This window comes from Labeo rohita, unplaced genomic scaffold (genome assembly GCF_022985175.1).
Source record: "Labeo rohita strain BAU-BD-2019 unplaced genomic scaffold, IGBB_LRoh.1.0 scaffold_643, whole genome shotgun sequence".
Classification (NCBI taxonomy): domain Eukaryota; kingdom Metazoa; phylum Chordata; class Actinopteri; order Cypriniformes; family Cyprinidae; genus Labeo; species Labeo rohita.
This window is the reverse complement of record NW_026129572.1, coordinates 2,439-23,902: the sequence shown is the minus strand read 5'-3', so window position 1 is coordinate 23,902 and position 21,464 is coordinate 2,439. Positions and strand designations below refer to the sequence as shown.

Here is a 21,464-nt window from a genome sequence, read left to right as displayed (position 1 = left end):
TAGGTGTTGCAGCTCCCCCTTCTGGGCAGCCGAGAGGTGGGGGTTGATGTCTACAACCACAGGATCGGAGGTAACGAGAGCTGCGAGCGGGTCTCTAGTCCCAATCCACTTCTTGAGGAGGTTGACGTGATATAACTGCTCGGCTCTCCTCTGCCCTGGCTGACGTAGATGGTACGTGACTGGCCCGATCTTTTCAAGTACCATGTAGGGACCCTGCCAGGTGGCTAAGAACTTACAGGCAGCATTGGGGACTAGGACCATGACTCGGTCTCCGGGCTGGAACTCCCGTGGTTGGGCTGCCCGGTTGTAGTGTCGCTGTTGGGACTGCTGCGCCTTGACTAAAAATTTCAGACAGTGTAAACAGTTTAACCCAGAATTTCTCAAACGCAATTCCTGGAGGGCCACAGCTCTGCAGAATTTAGCTCCAGCCAGCTCCAGCTCACACTTGCTTGGAGTTTCTAGCAAAGATTTTCCTTCTATAGGTAGACGAGAGGGTATGTATTACTATTGGAGAAAGTGTAACAGCTAACTTGGATCACGTGTTCCTTAATAACCAGTCACATTGACATGATTGAATTTCAGTCAGAGTTGTGCAACACTTAATCATCATTTACAGATGCTATAGGAATGAATGAGAAGTGCCGTAAGCTAAATCCCACCTTCTCTTACAAAACGTCATTTTTTTCATGGTAAACTCTAAAAATAGTTCAATCCAAAATTATTGTTTAGTGTAAAACATGTTAAAGATTAGCAGATAGGCTGTCAATTCATTAAATGATGAGCTGTCTCCTCCAAGAAGCCGTTTATTCAGCATAGTGAATTCTGTCTTCCATTGACATCAATTCAAGGAAAACGGCCTCTGGTCTCCTTTCCCATGTACTGCCAGACCGGAAGCATTAGCTTTAGCCGTTATGTTTTTTTGGCTAACGGTTGCAGGCTCGCCATCTAGTGGCTTTGTTTCTAGTAATCCTGGCGACCTTGATTAGCTGGATCAGGTGTGTTTGATTAGGGTTGGAGCAAAAATGTGCAGAGCTGTGGCAGTTCAGCTCAAACTCTAATTAAACTCACCTGGCTATAGCTTCTTAGTAACTCTTCAGACCTTGATTAGCTTATTCAGCTGTGTTTGATTAGGGTTGAAGCAAAACTACAGGGCTGCAGCTCTCCAGGACCGATGTTCAGCAACCCTGCATTATGGGAAAAATCTTTTTTCTCTGATACTGAAGCCTTTTCAATAACTCACTGTAACTGCATGGGCATTGGTTCATACAGTGAATAAAAATAAACTAATGGCTCGGCAGCAGAGCTGCATGTCCTATGGCCACGAAGCAATCCTCTGCCATCATCCGGGAATATATAAAAAGCTTATTTCTAAGAGCAAATTTGACCATGTTGTTTCAAACAACGGGGCAGAGGACCTCAGGTTGTGGTGGCCCCCCCTACTTGGCTCACCAACATTCTTCTGCTTCATCTGACCTCAGCTCGGTTGACGGCGCTGAAGAGATGGGGTACGAGAGACTGCCTCCCCTGGATGAGTCATCGGCTGGAAGTAAAAGGTCACCCACCTGTCCAAGCAGTGTAGGATGACTTCGGCCCTCGCTGGATGGGCTTACTCTTTGGCTGGACAAGCGTCCTCAGTGCTTCACTCCATGGAGGTCCTCCAGGTTTTTCAGACCAAACTCCTCTGCTGCATAGACGAGTCTGACCCTGACCTCGCAGCATTCAAGGAGCTGCGCATCACCATTGACCTGGCTCTGCACGCCACCAAGACCACTGCCCAGGTGATTGGCAGGTCCGTGGCCAGCCTATAGTGGTTCTTGTGCGCTCGGCTGCGGAGCCATTGGTTCGTTTTTATTCACTGCGTGAACTGAGTACAATTTATTTTTAATGTCTCTATAAGTCATATTAAGTAAAAGCAGTTTCTTCATGGAGTAAATACGCCATTACACAAATAACAACAGAAAATAGGCACAAAAATAATGTTTAAAATGAATGTGCATTTATCAAGAAAGACTCATTAGCATTTACTAACATAATTACTAATTGAATAAACTTCTGTTTATTTATGTTTATATTTATATTGTTAAAATTCCAGGGAAGGTGCACGTAAGTCCAAACACAGCTAATTATACTCTATTTTTGTGTATTCATTATTCTTTAAGTGTATCTCTCTGTAATGCATTCATTCCACTGATTTGAGATGTTGATCTCTTCATAGTAGACAAGTGTCCTCATTATAAATGATCTATTCATTGATTATGATGTCACTGGCAGTGTTGATATAATTCACATCTACTAACCTGTACTTAGGCATAAAATACATTTGTGTGTGTGTGTGAATTCATTTCACGCTACCAGTAAGATACAACTCTTTTCAACAAATTTACAGCGTAATATCTTCACAGTGTGTTAGGAAATAAATGTCAGTATTTTGGTACACATAAGATATAAGATTATAGTCACAGTTTTAAATTTCAAGATAGATGGACAAAACTACACAATCATAAACATACCTGCATACCTGACCAGAAGGATTCTTTCTATTGTTTTTGACCTAATAAGAGTGTGAAGATGGTCAGAATGGCCTACATAAATGCAACATAATTATATTTAAACTGATCAAGTTTAAATTGGCAATGGCAGCAGAAATATGTTTCAAAATTTTAGGAATTTTAATTAAAAAAAAAAAAAACAATGTTATGAAAAATACCACATCTTTGATCGTTACAAATCACATCATGCACTCATTTGACTCAAGATTAACATAAAAAATATTACACTTGACAAAAAAATAAATGTCATTTTTCACCATATGTGAATGTTCTATATTCTCACAAATGGAAACAATTATTTTAGTACTGGTGGGTGAGTGAGGAAACAAAGATTTAAAGGTGCAGTAAGTAATAATGACAGCTAGTGGTTAAAATGGGCACTGCAGTAAAATTCAGTCTAAATTCAAAATATTGTTTCTCCTGCCCCCTCCTCATGAGGTGCTGTCAGATTGGGGACATGCATCACGAATGAGCACAACTGACAATGGAAGGCCACAAACCCTACACTGTAAACTAATGTGTGTAATGTTTGCTTAAGATCTGAATGTCCTGTTCGTATATGTGAAAATTACTTGTTCCCTTCTACTTACGTTATGAGTGATTTTACCTCTCTTTATGCTTCTTTGTACTTTATGATAATGCCGACCTGTTTGACAAGAGTCCTAATATGTCTGCCATTTCATATTGCATGCTTCTAATAGCAAATGTTTCTCTTCTGTTCTGCTGAGTGCACTATTTATTACTTTATCCGTTCTTACTTAACCTCACCCTAGAGCCTAACAGCATCATTGCTATGCTTCACAGAAAGCTGGCTACAACCCGTAATGCCCAACCTTCTTTTTGAGGTACCTGGTTTTACATTAGTACGAGTGTATATAAACGACAAATGGTGGTATGCATACTCAGCTAAATGCAAGATCTGTGATCCCAATGTGGACATTCTTGGTATGACTTTAAGACCTTTTTACCTGCCAAGACAACTTAGATGTATCTTGCTGTTTGTGATATGCTGTATCGGCTATATGTGATGTACTGTATATGATTCCAGTGTATAAGATCAAGCCAGAACAGGGAAACCTGGAAAAGAAAGTAATTAGAGTATGACCGAATGAAAGTAGAGATGAACTGAGCGCTTATTTTGATTGGAAAAATTGGGGAAAATTTCATGAAGGATCATTAGATGAATGGACTGAAGCAATTAATGACTATATCAATTTTTGTGTGCAACTGGTTAATAATATTGCCTCTGAACCAAATCATGTGTTGTATAATGAATTTGTACTCCTAATTAGCAGTATAAGGTCCCAAGATATAACGAAGTCAGACTAAAGCATTCCTGGTAACACTTTATATTGATGGTCCCTTTTGAACATTCTGTTGACACTATGTAACTTTGCACTTACATGTCACCTAACTCTCATTAGAGTGTTAGTAGACTGTCTACTTAACATCAACGTAACTCTTTATTGACATTCTACTGACTTTAAGTAAGTGTGCACGTCAACTTACTCTATCCCTTACTAGTAGTCTTACCAGTCTATTAATACTCTATTAACACTCTAATGAGAGTTCGTAGATATGTAGGTACAACATTACTTATAGTCAATAGAATGTGTTAAAGCGACCATCAAAATTAAGTGAAACTGTATTAGTTTCAACAAAAACTACATCCCCTTGTCTTAAAGTAGTTGTTAAAGTAGTGCCTATTTATATATATGAACAATCATTTGATGCATATTGTGTGTTTTATAACAAAGATGGCAAAAGTACACACATCCTTCACTTAAGTAGAAGTACAGATACTCATGTTTAAAAGTAGAAGTACTGACTACACTTTTTTTACTCAAGTTGAAGTAAAGAAGTATGAGCTCTGACATAACTTAAGTAAAAAGTACCCATTGGTACTGCCTGTTTTAGTGTCATGCTGGTAACTGGACCTCACATCATATTGACACATAAATACAAAATAACTTACATTTACAATGTGTTAGCTAATGAATGTATCAAGGCTGAACAACCACTGTGTAGAACAGGACAGGACTTGGACAAAAATTTCAGGCCAGGAAATCTCATACTCATCCAGGCCATCCCATACACCCACAACAAATTCTGAAACCACAGAAACCCGATTTTTTGTACGGCCATCACATTTAAAAAAAGGTTTAAAACCTTAGGTTTTCTCTTGAACTGCACCTTCATTTCAGTTTTCTTTTTCAGTCTTTTCATTTTCCAGGATATTTCTCTGCATCTCACTTTGTGTGTGTTTACTTTTTTAACAAATTTTCTTGTACCTGTCACTTTTCTTATCAGCCATCTACTGTCATGAACAGAACAGTCTCCGGTTTCTTGAAAAACAACCACCTCATAGTATTTGGTTTGTAATAACATAACTTTATTTTAGTTCAGTTTAAGGTATCGCATGATGACCATGTGTTGTTTTATTGTAAAATGACTTAAATACTATAGATTTAATAAAACTATATTTTCTAAATTGCCTAAATGTCAAAATTAGTACAATAATAGTTACATCATGACAATATATTTACAGAAAAAATTCAAATACTAAACATGCTTTTGTATTATCATGAGTAAATTTTACAAAATTTACCATGTTTTTTGTTAGATTAATTTACAGCCATAATTTTACTACAGATGTCATGGTTAGTCTATGGTTAGTGTAGCACAACCACAGTTAATTTGTGATTACCATTGTTTAACTATAGTATTCATGGTTTTTGGTTTTAATTGTCATAAAGGTTGCATTATCTGCCTTAGCTCCCTCTAAACATATTATAAAACGATGTCTTATAACATTTGTTTGCTAAATTACTACTGTAACCTTACAGTAGATAATAATATCCTTTAGCATACAGTATTTTGAGTGATTATAGTAATTAAGTTTAGTTTAGAGTAGCTATTATTAATCCTCTGCTAAGTTGCTAGCACTTAACTAAGTACACAAATACGAAACTACAGGTCAGTAGTTTTGCCTCTCTGATCCACTCCATTCTCGAGTAACTCGCATTGATTACTCTGATAAAAATCGTTTGGCGGAGACGCGGATCCAAATCGTCTTGCCAGTACAGACTAACCGATTCATGATTAAGAGATTTGTTATCGAATGGTGATCCACAAAACTGAAACTAAACTAACGAGCCTGGTTTGACAATGCAAGTAGAAATTTGTGTAAAAATTTAAGGAGTAAAAGTAAAAAGTAGTCAGAAAAATAAATAGTGAAGTAAAGTACTGACACCAGAAAAATCTACTTAAGTACAGTAACAAAGTATTTGTTACTTCCCATCTCTGTTTTACAAACAGTGAAATAAGTATATATTGACCTAAATTCCTGAATTGTGAGCAAGCGATCTAGGATGGTGAATGTTTATGGTTTATCAACTAATGGAAGATTTTTTTTTTTCATTTTACAATATTTATCTAGGTCACATTAACTACAAAAACAAGGATATAAGTCATTACATAGATAATGATAGAAATAATTTTTTCAAACAATAAAAATGCTTAAAATAAACATGAATTTACAGTATCAGCATCAATTCTCTTAAGGAAACACTTTGAAGGACAGTCCATGAGTCCTTTATTTATTTATTACATTATTTTTTGTTTGTTTGTTTTTGATGTTGTCAGTGATATTGTTTCATTTCAAAATTTCCAAGGAAAGCACAGCTGTAGGCAATGATGATCCCTAGCAAACAAAAACGTTTAAAGAAAAAAGAAAAATAAACTACTTCAAATATTCTGGTTACACAAGTATGCACACAATAGAGTAGACACTCTTTTTAGATAAGAGTCTTGACAAGTCTATGAATGTCCATTTTTTTTTTTGCCACTCTTTTTTGCAAAAGATCTTCTGTGTAGAGCCCTCTTCAGTCTATTCTGCTGGTGTTTTCAAATGGATTTACCCTGACCACAATGCTAGTGTCTCAGTTTAAAGAAAACGTTTGTATCAGTCCTCAATACAAATGTTGTTTTCATAAACAACATAAAATACATTTTTATTTTTAATAATAATAAAAAATCATTTGTTAATACTTTTTGATGTTCCCCTTTAGACATTGTTGACTATAAGTAACTTTGCAACAACATGCCAATTACAAGACATTAAATTATTTGTAGACTGTCCACTTAGTATCTGCCAACACTTTATTTTAATGAACCCCCAACAAACAATTTACTGACTACAAGTAACTTTGCAACTACATGTTAGTTTATTCTACTAACCCTAACCTAACAGTCTACTAATACTCTGAGAATTAGTTGACATGTTGTTGGAAAGTTATTTAGTCAAAAGAATGTCTAAAGTGAAATAAAGTGTAAACTTACTTTTTCACCTGAGAATAAATGTCCTCAGGCAGAACACTGATGGGTTTTGGTTTTTTGTTTACCAGGTGGACCTGTGCATATACTACATCTGAACCTTTTTCATTGTGGTCGATCGGAGTACTGAACTCAGTATTACAGTCACGCACACTTTGATCATCAGAGATCTGGTTGTCCTGGTTGGTCATGGTGAGAACATTAGCATATGTGGAATTCCTGTCATCCTGTGCCTAAAAATTTAAAACAAAAATATTTAGTGTATACCAGCGAAGTTAATCACCAGCGCTTAAACTCTCTAAATAGTTTTAGAATAGTAAATAGATATAACAATGTTGTATGTTGATCTTGAAGCTGGAGGACAGTTTCAGAGGAATTCTGAACTCTGCAGATGCTGAACAAGACTATTTAAATACTGAACAAGCAAGATCACTGACTGAATCTGAATCTTAACCTGCAGAGGCCAATAAATTAGCTTGTACATGAAGTAAACTGTTAGTGTATTTTTTGCTGACCAAATAACACATTTCAGTTTTTTAAACATTTAGCATTACTTATTATTAGCATACTTATTATTTTAAAAGTCTGCCAGTTATAGGCAGTCGTTATGAGATTTAAGAGTTTTTAACCCTTTAACTAAACAGCCATCAGCCCACTGAACCTAAAAACCAAGGAATAGCGCACACACCTGATTTAGGGAATCATTTTCTCCAACATTGTCTCCCCTGTGTGTCTTTTTCCTGGTCCTGTTAGAGGAAATAAAGGATTTAACTGAAAACTTAATTTGACTTTGCATGACTAAAGTGTTTTATAATTATTGATCCGGTCACTGTATGAAGTCAAACACTATCAACTGTCTTATGTTCTAACAGTGGTTGATCCTTAAAATCTTTAAAATCTACTATTTCAAAACTACATTAACAATGATTAAGTAACTGTAAACGTAACTAAATGTAACAAAGTACTTTTTACAAAATCCAATTGCAGAGAGTGTGAGCACCGCCACAGTTCCTCCCACGCAACTGGCAATCATAGGTGTCGATGGTCCATCTTGTCCTATGTCATGTAAAATGCATATAATTGGACCATAATGTTGTATTCAAATGATCTTCATTTATTTAGATTTGCAGATGACCTTGTTTTTTACATTTAATCTGTGTAAACTTACCTTCAGCTGTGAGCTGGATCTCTGGTGATGACTGATTGCCATGTTTATTCTGTGCTATGCAAAAGTACAATCCAGTATTTTTGTTATTTAGGATAAAAGTAAGCTTCTTTCCCCGAGCTAAGAGCATCTCCTGTCCATGTTTGTACCAGGTGTAGATCAGTTCATTTGATGGACTGGCTTTGCTTTTGCAGGTTAAAGTCACATTAGTACCAACAGAGATGGAATGAGATGGTTTGATGGTGATGTGAGTTTCTTTTGGAGAAACTTTGACAAAAACACAAGCACATACATGGGATAAAGTGAAATCTTTGCATTAGATATTTCTGGGTAGATAAACATCAAATTCTATGTTTACGTTGCACTTTGTGCATTTAAGCACACACAAGGTTCTGTGAAATAAAAAAGCAGTCACATATCTTACACTGGACTTGTAGCATCACTGTGCTCTCCACAATGGAGACATCAGGTGTATTTCTTGTATATGTAGCAGTGCAGGAGATGTTCTTCCTGTGATCCATGTACAAAGCTTTAAAGGTCACATATGAAAACACTGACAGGGTTTTATCAGGATTCTCCTGTAACTGTGTTGTATTGTGGGCTGATTGTGGGATGTTTGACCAGGATATTGTAGGAGGTTTTTCGGGGCAGGGCGCTCCAGCAGAGCAGCTCAGATTGACTGTAGTTCCCTCCATCACTCTTTTCAAATCAGTAGGTGTAAAGATGGGAGGTTTTGGTGAATCTACAGAACAAATTACAGTAGGTCATCATTAAGAGAACATTTGTATTATGTTTTATGTTTTATATTTGCATGTATTTATTTATCCAAAGTTTTTTTTTTGTTTTGTTTTGTGTCCAAAGTAGTCCACATTCAGTTGTCCTTTTAAAGGATCAGTGCATCCTAAAATAAGAATTTTCTGTTAATCTACTTACCCTCAGGCCATCCATGATGTAGGTAACTTTTTTCTTCAGCAGAACAGTAAAGAACACTTTTAGCTACCTTGTTTCAGATAAGTCAGCAGCTGCCCGTTTTTAAGAATAAAAAAAGCATACCATAGAACACAAAATGACCTCTCATGGCTCCTGACAAAATACTAGTCTTATAAAGTAAAATGATTGATCGGTGCAAAAAACTAAACATTATTTACAACATTATTACCTGTAATCCATAGCCTCAGGCAAAAGGGGAAATATGATTCCCCCCCCCACAAACTGGCTCTTTTGGACAGTTCCGTTCAGTGGACTGGTGAAATTCACTAGTTTGTTTACAAAATCAATGACGAAACATTTATTTGACGAAGCAATTATATTTTTAAAGCACCCAATAATGATGTGAAACACTGATGTTTTACATGTCTAAAGCACATAAAGTCTTCATGAGCTCACCTTTTTACTTAATCAGTGAGTATTTCGTCCTCATTTACAGTATCTCACAAAAGTGAGTACACCTACACATTTCAGCAATCATTTTAGTATATCTTCTCAAGGGAAAATACTATAGAAATGAAACTTGGCTATATTTTAGAGTAGTCAATATGCAGCTTGTATAGCAGTGTATATTTACTGTCCCCTGAAAATAACTCAACATACAGCCATTATTGTCAAAATAGCTGGCAACAAAAGCGAGTACACCCTAAGTGATAACAGCATTAAGTCATTTAACCATGCAAAGCTACATGTCCTATTCATCATGTTCATGTTTTTGTCTGCTTGACAGGACCATACAAAGTTGTGTACTTGAATTAGAGCAGTTAAAATTTGGTGCTTTAAGTACAGTTCTCTCATACTGACCACTGGATGTTCAACAAGGCACCTCATGGCAAAGAACTCTGAAGATTTGAGAATTAGAATTGTTACTCTCCATAAAGATGTCCTACACTGTAAAAAATAAAAAAACACAATTTGTTGAGTCAGCTTAAAATAATTTGTTACCCTGCTGCCTTAAAATTTTAAGTTCAGTCAACTAAAATAAGTTTATTCAACTTGAAATGTTAAGTTGTACTAAGTAACAACTTAGATATTTGTGTTTGCTAAACTTAACAGATGGGTAAGTAACCCAGCTGCCTTAAAATTTTAAGCTGATTCAACTATTCAACTGATTTGTCACTTAGTATAATTTAACATTTCAAGTTGAATAAACATTTTTTGAGTTGACTGAACTTTTAAGGCAGCCAGGTTACAAATTATTTTAAGTTGACTCAACAAATTGTTTTTTACAGTGTAGGCTATAAGAGGTTACAACCTGAAACTGAGTTACAGTATTGAGGCCAGGGTCATACAGAAGTTTTCCAAGATGGGTTCCATTCGGAACAGGCCTCACAAGGGTCGATCATCGAAGTTGAGTACTCGTTCTGTGTCGGTTTGCATTGGCGTCATCTGAGAAGGAAGCCTCTTCTGAAGCTGGCTTACAAGAAAGCCCGCAAACAGTTTGCTGAAGACAACCTGTCCAAGAGAATGAACTGGAACCATGTCCTATGGTCTGATGAGACTAAGATAAACTTGTTTGGCTCAGATGGTGTCCAGCATGTGTGGTGATGCCCTGGTGAGAAGTACCAAGAAAACTGTGTCTCTCCTTCAGTCAAGCGTGGTCTGGGGCTGCATGAGTGCTGCTGGTACTGGGGAGCTGCGGTTCCTTGAGGGAAACATGGATTCCATTTTGTACTGTACATTTCTAAAGCAGAACATGATGCCTTCCCTTCAGAATCTGGGCTGAATGGCAGTTTTCCAAAAATGATAATGACCCCAAACACACCACCAAGATGACAACTGCCTTGCTGAGGAAGGTGCAGGTGAACGTGATCTGACCTGAACCCTATTGAGCACATATGGGGCATCCTCAAGCGGAAGGTGGAGAAGCACCATGTGTCTAACATCCAGAAGCTCCATGATGTCATTATAGAGGATTTGAAGAGGATCCCAGCAACAACCTGTGCAGCTCTGGTGAATTCCATGCGCAGAATAATTACCGAAGTGCTAGATAACAATGGTATGAACCAAAATATTGACACTTTGGACACAGTTTTGACAAGTTCACTTAGGGTGTATTCACTTTTGTTGCCAGTTTAGTAATGGCTGTATGTTAAGTTATTTTTAGGGGACAGTAAATATACACTGACATACAAGCTGCACATTGACTAAAATATATCCAAGTTTCATTTCTATAGTATTGTCCCTTGAGAATATATACTTAAATGACTGCTGAAATGTGAAGGATGAAATGTGTGTACTCACTTTTGTGAGATACTGTAAGTGTTTGGTTCACACATGCAATTATCACTTGCTCAACAGTTGGAACTGTTTCCTCAGTTCAGTGTACTGCTGGAATAACTGGAGTGCTTAATGAGCTGGCAAAAACCAGCATCATAGGACCATATATGCTGGTATATTGGCTCATTTTCAGGGAGAGTGATTGTCCCTCAAAGTGAGTTTTGATTGAGTAACTTGTAGATCTGTGCTCTTGAATTGCAAAGTGATTGCGGTTTAGTGAGGTTTGATGAACTGGTTCAGCTAGTTCACCAAAAACAAACAGTTTAAAAGAATGATTTGTTTAGGAACCAGACATTACTCTAGACTGTGTGCCTGAGGCTATGGATTACAGTTAAAAATGTAAATAATGTTCAGTTTCTTCCACAGACCAATCGTTTTGCTTCATAAAACCACAAAATACATGCCCAGGAGCCACAGGTATTAACTTTGTGTTCCTTGGTATGCTTTTATTTATTCTCAAAAACGAGCAGTCACTGACTTGCATTTTATGAATCATGGTTTCATCTAAAACTTCTTCATTGTTTTATTGAAGAAAAAAAGTCTTGGGTGGGTAAAATAAAAGCAAAATTTCAATTTTGGGTGAACTATCCCTTTAAGTGAAGGGATTCAAAAAGCATATGACATGTAGTGGAGATGACATTTACCTATGACAGTGATCTTCACAGTCTTGCTTGAATCAGATGAATCAGCTGGATTGGGGAATGTTGCTCTGAACACATTTGGCTCCATTTCCAGTCTGAAGTAGTAGAGGTCTGAATGATTCTTCATGATGTTATAAAAGACAGTGGTGCAGTCCCTTTCACTGAGATTTCCGGTCATCTGGATGTAACTAAATCCTCTTATATTGTTTTTACTGCTGTTAAAGGCTATAAAACTGCCAAACTGTTTGTTTTTCAGCCAGATGCCATAAATAAAATTTGCCCTTTTACGTTTTTCCTCAAAATCAAAGACACTAAAGGCGCAAGGAATCTCCACACAAGAGCCTGTTAGAGCTGTTACTGTCTGAGGCACCACAACAGAGTAGATATTTTTATCTGCAAGAAAAAATAAATAAAATCATCAGTGCATTAGTCACATAAAGTGAAAGGATAATTTATATATTTATATATTTATATAATCATTTACTCATCCTTAAGTTCCTCCAAACCTATGGCTTTCTTTTGATTTTAAAGGTATTGTTTTCACACTGTTCATGTTCACACACAACAAAAGCACACACTGACATAAGGCAGTCAAGCCATATAAAGGACACAACAGCACAACAGCAACTATGACTTATATATAAATTCAAAGTCTTCTGAAGCCACATATCTTTATCTGAGGAACAGACAGCAATTACAGACTTTGCTCGATATATTTTCTTGCTTTTTGTCTTGTGTCATCATATCAGTAGTAGTTCTGCTGGTAAATGTGATATTTCATCAAAAATAAACTTAGAATAATATGGACCAACCTGAGTGAGTGTGTAGAAACACAGAGCAGATAATGATGAAGGACGTGATCTGGAACACAAACATTTCTGGAGCTCTGACAGAAACACGGGAAACAAAGAAAAATATAAATATCAGCCAAAAAACATACAGCAAAATGTTTTTACTCTGTCCACAACTGTAAGCCATGAATTGTACCTTACGCTTGTGTGTTATTACTATGTTTAAATAAAGACTTTTGCTTTATGGTTGAGAATTAATAGTTTATGTAGACTGCGGATTCGCCCATCCTCGATTAATATTTTTTAAACAAGTAAGCATTCCCATGAACTTTCTTTACAACATTTGTCTAAAGATTCGTATTTTAAAATTGGTCAGTTTGCAAGAGAAAGCCTTACCTCAGAGCAGTGCAGTCAAAGAAAAGCAGAAGTTCATGAAGATGTCTTCCTCTCTGTGAGATCTTACTGACGTGAAATACAACTGACCACCTCCCAGCAGCACTACAGGAGGGAGATATTATCAATCTCATTCTGTGACTAAACACCATTCATTTGTTTGAAGAGAATGGAAGCCATTACATGAGAATATGTTAGTTTTAACAAAGAGAGGCAATGCATGAAAAAATAGAAGAATTTATTTATTATATAAGATGTGTTTTTCCTGATGTAAATGTAAAGATGGTCAGAATGCTGTTTTTTCTTTCCCTGATCACCAGTTGACATTGAAATGTAAATGTGTAATGTAAGTGTAAGATATCATTCACACTGATAGCAATTCAGCTGAGCTGAATTAAAGTGCATTTGCACACTCATTCATTGCTTATCGTTGTATGTATTATCTATATTATCTACATTATGCCAACTGAAACATTCAGAAACTCCTTGTCTGTAATTTAACCATATGAGGACACATCTACTGACTGCAGAAGAGCTAATGTTGTCCTTGTGCTCATTGTGGCTGATACACAAGTCTGCAACACTACAACCCGCAAATTCACACCATTTATAAACATTTTTAAACATGTCATCCTTCTCTTTACACATGACTCTAGTGATGTACCACTGACTGCCAAAGCCTTTCTGTATTCATTTTCTATTATAAAACTATAGTCTGACGAAATACTGTATTGTGACTTTGTCGCAATATTTTTGTATTTTTTGTATTTGTATTTGTAATTTATATATATATATATATATATATATATATATTCTGTAAAAATGTCAGGTGGTGTAAAGTTGAAGCAATAACCAGTCAACAGGATGTAATTCTAGGTCATAACCACAAGCATATTTTCTTCAGAATATATAACCCATTACACAAATAATGAGATAATGAATAATGAAAGGTAATGTCAAACATGGAAAGTCAATGCATGAACATATAGTTTATATTACTGTAAGCATTTGTATGCTCATTCATTGCTATTGTGTATGCAATATTCTTGCAAAACAAATGTTCAAATATTCTTCAATAAAACTAACCATACTGTACATCCATTGAATGCAGAGGAGCTTCTGTGCTTATTGTGACTAGTGTACAGAACCGCAACACATAAACCACAAGGGCTGAGCAGGAACTCATGTCATGGACTGGGACCTGGGGAGAGCAGGGACAGAGGAGGCAGAGAGAACAGGGAGAGAAGCAGAGAGACCACAGGATAACGGCGCCTCCATAGGAGGTTCTACAGTCGACGCTGACACCTCTGGAGGCATTGGCACAGCTTCTCTGATGGGGAAGGCCTCTGGAGCAGACCTGAGACCAGACGGGACCTTTGGAGCAGACTTGAGACCAGGCGGGACCTCTGGAGCAGGAAACCGCATTATGGCCTGGGACCTAGGGACAGCAGAGACAGAGGAGGCAGACAGAATAAGGGGAGAAGCAGTTGTAGAGGGATGCCGCCGCCTCCATGGGAGGATCTACAGCCAAGGCTGACACCTCAGGAGGCATTGGCATAGCTTCTCCAAGTGAGGGGAGCTCTGGAGCAGACTTGAGATCAGACGGGAGCTCTAGAGCAGACTTGAGATCAGACAGGAGCTCTGGAGCAGACTTGAGATCAGACGGGACCTCCGAAGAACAGTGTGCAGCCCACACACACCAAAAGGCAACTGCTATTAAGGGAAGAGCAGCGGCGGGTGGCAGGACCTCTTTAATGGTGGTTTTAGAAGGTGTTGATGCCACTGGGATGTTTGCTGCACTCACTGACACTAGTGGTGGGTCCAGCACGCTGGCCATCATGACAGGCCGTGACCCTGGGATGTCAGACGAGACATGGCGTGGCTCTGGACGGTCAAACGAAACATGGCGAGGCTCTGGGCCATTAGGCGGGACGTGACTTGACTCTGGGCCGTCAGGCGGGACGTGACTGGACTCTGGGCCGTCAGGCGGGACGTGACTTGACTCTGGGCCGTCAGGCGGGACGTGACTGGACTCTGGGCCGTCAGGCGGGACGTGACTGGACTCTGGAGCAGCAGCAATAACTGTGTTTGGCTCTTGAAGATCAGCTGTGGTTTGACTTGGTTCTTGGAGATTGGCTGTGACTTGACTCGATTCGTGAAGATCAGTAGTGACCTGCTTAGACTCATGGAGATCAGCGGTGACTTGACTTGGCTCATGGAGATCAGCAGTGACTTGATCTGACACGTGAAGACCAGCGGTGACTTGAACTGGCTTGTGAAGATCACTGACTTCACTTGACTCAGGAACCACGGCTATGACGTTGCTTGACTCAGGAACGACCGCTTTGACCGTGCTGGACTTGGAAGCTTGACTGGACTTGGAAGCTTGACTGGACTTAGAAGCCTGACTGGACTTGGAAGCCTGACTGGACTTGGAAGCTTGACTGGACTTGGAAGCTTGACTGGACTTGGAAGCCTGACTGGACTTGGAAGCCTGACTTGACTCTGGAGCAGTGGCTGAAGCTTGACTTGGCTCTGGAATAACAGCAGGAACTTGACTTGGCTCATGAGGATCTGCTGTAGCCTGGCTTGGCTCATGGAAATCCGCTGTAACGGGACTTGACTCATGAACAACAGCCGTAACGTGACTTGACTCGTGGGGAGCGGCTGTGACTTGGCTTGACTTGACCCAGGGGTAGCTGCCGCGGCATGAAGGAGCGCCATTTTAGCTGCCCATACCGTCATTAGGGGTGTGTCCAGCACGTGGGCCATCATGACCACAGGTGGCGTCCGGGTGCTGACCACAGGTTCTGTAATGGCGGCCATATTGTGGAGTGGCTTGGAGACGGCGGCCATCTTGTGCAGTTGCTTGGAGACGGCGGCCATCTTGTGCGTGGCTCTGGCGTGGCAGCCATCTTGTGCAGTGGCTCTGGCATGGCAGCCATCTTGTGCAGTGGCTCTGGTGTGGCAGCCATCTTGTGCAGTGGCTCAGGAAAGATGGCTGTAACTTGACTTAAGACAGGGGCGATAGCTCTGACTTGACTTGACAGGAAACACAGCTGCAATTTGACTTGACTTGGGAACTTGACTAGACTCAGGAAACACAGCTGCAACTTGACTTGACTTGGAAACTTGACTTGACTCAGGAAACACAGCTGCAACTTGACTTGACTTGGAAACTTGACTCAGGAAACACAGCTGCAACTTGACTTGGAAACTTGACTTGACTCAGGAAACACAGCTGCAACTTGACTTGACTTGGAAACTTGACTTGACTCAGGAAATGCAGCTATAACTGCATATAGCTCTGGTATGGCAGCTGTGACGTGACGGAGCTCTGTTTCCGCCGCCATCATGTGAACGGACTCCGCCGTCACCGCCATCTTGTGAGCGCGCACCGGCGCTGCCGCCATCTTGTGAACGGGCACCGCAGTCGCCGCCATTGCTCGAGCGCACTCCGACACGGCCGCCATTTCACGAGCGATCCAGGCGGCAAACGTGTTTGTGGGATCGTGCTCCAGCATGACTGTCCATCTGCGAGCGGGACGCACGGTCGCCGTTGTCGCGTTCCCTCTCCGTGACCTCTATGGTGCACGGCGAACCCACACACAACAAAGCAAAGTTCAAAAATGCCGCGAGCGATGGACGCGGACCCTCGCGTCTCAGCCTCGCCCTCAAAGGCTGATTTACGCCATCACAAAATATTTCTATTATTATACTGTCCGGGAGGGTGGAATAGTTGGCTATGGCCAGAAACTCACGGGTATATTGTTCGAGTGTGTTTGGTCCTTCCTTGATCCGGCATAGAGTTCTGTCTGTGTCCGTATCGGCTGATTGTCCGGGGGTGAAGCTGCTGGATCCTGTAGTGACGGATTGTTCTGTTACGTGAAGTGAAAGACGAGAGGCGAGCGGATCCATACGCAAGCCTTTATTATTGGGACGAGACAGATACATGGTCGTACAGGCAGGGTCAAATCAGGAGCATACAGGAATGTAACAGGCAATCGCAGAGAATAATCCAATAAACCAGAGCGAGAGTCCGAAAGGCAGGCGGCTAGACAGTCAAAATAAGAAAACCAGGCGGGAAAGACAAAACACAGGGGACTAGGAACTCGGAACAAGAAACTAGGAAAGCGCTAACAATACAACCATACAACAATCCGTGAAGTGCACTGGGAAGGACCGGGGCTTTTATAGAACGCCTGATTGGTCACGGGGGCTGACGCAATCAGTGCGGTGGAGGATGGTAGATGCAGTCCGGAGTGTGGTGCAACAGTCAGAGTGTGTAGGTGAGGTGAGAGTGACATCTGGTGGTGAGCGGACAACGGGACACCGACCAGATTCGTGACAGTATGGATCAAAATGATTGATTTTTCTTTTATGGCAAAAATCATTAGGAAATTAAGTAAACATCATGTACCATTAAGATATTTTGTAAAATTCCTACTGTAAATGTATGAAAACTTAATTTTTGATTGGTCATATACATTAAGAACATTGTGTAAAGAACTTTAAAGGCAATTTTCTCAATATTTTGATTTTTTTTGCACCCTCAGATTCCTGATTTTTAAATAGTTGTATCTCAGCCAAAGATTGTTCTATCCTACAAACCATACATCAATGGAAAGCTTATTTATTCAGCTTTCATATGATGTATGAATCTCGTTTTTGAAAAAATGACACTTATGACTGGTTTTGTGATCCAGGGTCACATATGTGGAACAGATCTGTTTTTCCTAATGGTAAGATCAGCACAAACCACATTGTATTAGATTTATTCAATTTTGATTTGGGCCATGTCTATAAATTATTAAATCAGATACAGGTTTGATGTTTTGCAATGCATCCTCAGCCTGAACAGTCTTTCAGCTTTAGGGATGTGGACAACAGTGTTGGGGAAAGTTACTTTTAAAAGTAATGCATTACAATATTAAGTTACTCCCTAAAAATGTAACTAATTACGTTACTTAGTTACTTTTTATGGAAGGTAATGCGTTACTTTACTTTTGCACTACTTTTTAAATCTGGGCAGGGCTTGCTTGTTTGTTTTCAATATAAAAAGTTCTATTTTTGGCAAATGTAAAAGCCTTTTCACACCAAAAGCCTCAGGCTTTGAGAAAAGTAAATACACGTCTGTACAGTAGACCGCAGAAGAAAAAAATATCCACTCTTAATAAAAAAAGGAAAACAAATGTTAGATTATCTTGAGTAATTTTTGCTTATTAGTATGGTTAAATTGGATCATCAAAGGTCGGCAGCAAAGACATCGGTTTATAAAATGGTATTAAATGCATAAAGGATATTTGTATTATTTAACATATTTAATTATTGCAGGTTTGCGTCATATAGTTGAATTTCACTGTTTTCATTTTGAGGAGTGAGATGAATTAATGCATGTTCACATTTATTCTAGAACTAACATCTTACTCCCGATTTCTCTCAACTTGGGGACAGGAGAGCGTTTAATCAATAAATGCGGGGAAAAGTAACTGGCGTTACTTATTTGAAAAAAGTAACCCAGATATTTTCTTGTCCATTAAAAAGTAATGCGTTACTTTACTAGTTACTTGGAAAAGTAATAATATTACGTAATTTGCGTTACTTGTAATGATTTACCCCCAACGTTGGTGGACAAGTAATATCCCAATAAGGCAACTGTCACGATATCAGAAGGAGGACTCAAATGCAGAAAGAGTGTTAATGCTTTATTAGCGAAAATGACTGACAGGACAAGAGATGGTGAGGCAGGGAGTAACACAGTCCAAACAATAGGCAGGGAGAGACTCGTAGACAGGCAGGTGAATGGGCACAGAGTCCAGTCCAGAAAGACAGACCACAAGAGGGGAGAGTAGGCAGCAAAACTGGAGGCCGGTTGGAGCAACAGTGGCCTGACAGGAACCTGAGGCGCCGCCCCTCCACACTCGTGATCCCACAGGCTCTGCAGATGTCTAGCTGTAAGGCAGATGGAGAAAGCAGACTAGGAGCTCAGCCTGCAGGACTGGACTGGACAAGACAAGACAAAGACTGACAAGAAATGGTGTTAAGTGAACAATCAGGCAAGAAATAATCGGTATCACAAATGGTAAGACAAGCTAGTGAACATAGACCACGCACAACAAACAGCAAGATTGAACTGGCGAAACAAGAGGGAAAGGGAGAACAATATAAAGGTGCAGAGAACATGAGGAACCCGAGGAACACTCAGACAAACGAGAGAGGAACACAAGGACCAGGTGACGACACTCAGACAAACAAGAGCTAAACAAGGGGGCGTGGCAAAGGGTAACAAGGAGGCAGGACAAGGGGAGCACATGGCAAACAACAACAAAGACAAAGCCATGTGCTCAGACACAACACAAACATAGAAACATGAAACAAAGACAACACGACTGTCAGGGGAGAACCCTGACAGCAACATCCATTTACACTGAATAAGTTGTTATTATTGCATACTGTTTTCACACTGAGCTGCAAATAACATCTGCCAATTCATTATGGCCTGTACCTTATTTTGTCATACTGAAGATGGAATCCCCATCATATAACCCTTTTCCGCAGTGATTCTCAATTTTTTCTCTATCGTGCAATTCCCTTCAACTCAGTACATTTGGTCTCTTTTATCTAACACATGAACTGAGGTGCTTTTGATTGACAGGGTCCCTATGCAATGTTAATAGCATGTGCAGAGTCTCTGGTGATGACTGATTGCCATATTTATTCTGAGCTGTGCAGAAGTACAGTTCTGTATTATTGTAATTCACGATAAAAGTAATCTTCTTTCCCCAAGCTATTAGCGTCTCCTGTCCACGTTTGTACCAGGTGCAGTTCATTTCATTTGATGGACTGGCTTTGCTTTTGCAAGTCAAAGTCACATTAGTGGCAACAGACACTGAATGAGATGGTTTGATGTTGATGTGAGTTTCTTTTGGAGATACTTTGCCAAAAACACAAGCACATATGTGGGATAAAAGTAACATTTTTTGCATTAGACATTTCTGGGTAGCTAAACATCAAATTCTACGCTGCACTTTATGAAGTTCCAAACGTAGGTTCGGGAGGAGCCTAATCATTCAGTCCTGTCAATCATCATTACAAGCCTATATAAGCAGCTCTCATTGCACCGTCCCAGCCTCCGTTCTTCCGGCATCCCTCCACCTCCCCTGTTACTGTTATTCTCCCTCTAGGTAATATCACATTGGGGGGGAGGGGGATGGGGGGTTCGAACTCTGCACTCAAGCCGAGCCTCAGGTTCGAGCCTCCATTAAGGACAGCAAGCCAAGTTTCTTTACCATTGCCCATTAGGACTGGATGGGCAGGCAAACTCATGAAGTGCATTTAAGCAAGCACAAGGTTCTGTGAAATGAAATAAGCAGTCAAATCTCTTACACACGACTCGTAGCATCACAGCACTCTCCACAGTTGAGTCATCAGGTGTATGTCCTGGATATGTAGCAGTGCAGGAGATCACTTTCTGTGATCTGTGTATGAAGCTTTGAAGGTCACATATGAAAACACTGACTGGGTTTTATCAGGTTTATCCTGTACCTGTGTTGTAATGGGTGCAGATTTAGGGATGTTAGACCAGGATATTATAGTAGGTTTTTCAGGGCAGGGGGCTTTAGCAGAGCAGAGCAGAGATCTCCGTTCACTGTCGGATTCGAGGATGATTTTGTCAGTCCCACTCTGGCCCCAGAGCCCAGCCCACCATCCCAGCCCCCGCTGCACGGAGCAAAAGCCTAAGCCTACTGCAGACAGAGACCCCACGATCAACGAGCCATCGCAGAGGAGAGTAACAGAGCTGAGGATTGTCCCGGAGCCAGAGCCTGACTTGTCTGACCAGGTGCGAGAGCTGTTGGGAGTTGTGATCTGGTCTGTGTGGACAGCACACACCTCCTTGATCATCCTGAACTCCCACCACCTCTGCACCAGTCCTCACCATTACCTCCGCTGTCTCCTAACAGTGCCTTTGCTCACTCTCAGCCCAACTTCTGTGCGGTGGGACTGCCGTGGGTCGGCCAGTCTGCATCGGCGTCATGGCCGATGGAGACTTTGTCTTGTCTCCGCCACTGGCCTCTAAGTCTTGGACTCCAGTTAGCCCATTGACCCTGCGGCTCCACCAAGGCTCCTAGCTCCCTCATCTCCACCGTGCCCCGTCAGTCCACCAGCTCCGCCAGGCTCCCTCATCCCTCCGGCTCCGCCTTGGTCAATTGTCGACCATCCGCTGCCTCGGCTCCCCACGGATCCCCGCCTTCACCTCGGTTCCTTCCACCACCTGCTCCGCCACCAGCGGTTGCCCCTGGAGTCATCAGCCCTTCCTACACCA

General features: G+C 40.3%; 1 protein-coding gene across 1 annotated transcript; it reads right to left on the bottom strand.

Annotated features, from left to right (window-relative positions):
• Nucleotides 1-4,955: 4,955 nt before the first annotated feature.
• On the bottom strand, nt 4,956-14,978 carry LOC127161417 (myelin-associated glycoprotein-like). The gene is made up of 10 exons (XM_051104187.1): nt 14,842-14,978; nt 13,145-13,246; nt 12,770-12,843; nt 11,961-12,350; nt 8,474-8,791; nt 8,053-8,316; nt 7,850-7,940; nt 7,573-7,630; nt 6,891-7,117; nt 4,956-6,252 (listed from the first exon to the last, which is right to left on the bottom strand). Exons 1-10 carry the CDS (start codon nt 14,976-14,978, stop codon nt 6,210-6,212), a joined length of 1,704 nt encoding a protein of 567 aa, XP_050960144.1. The 3' UTR covers nt 4,956-6,209.
• Nucleotides 14,979-21,464: the final 6,486 nt, after the last annotated feature.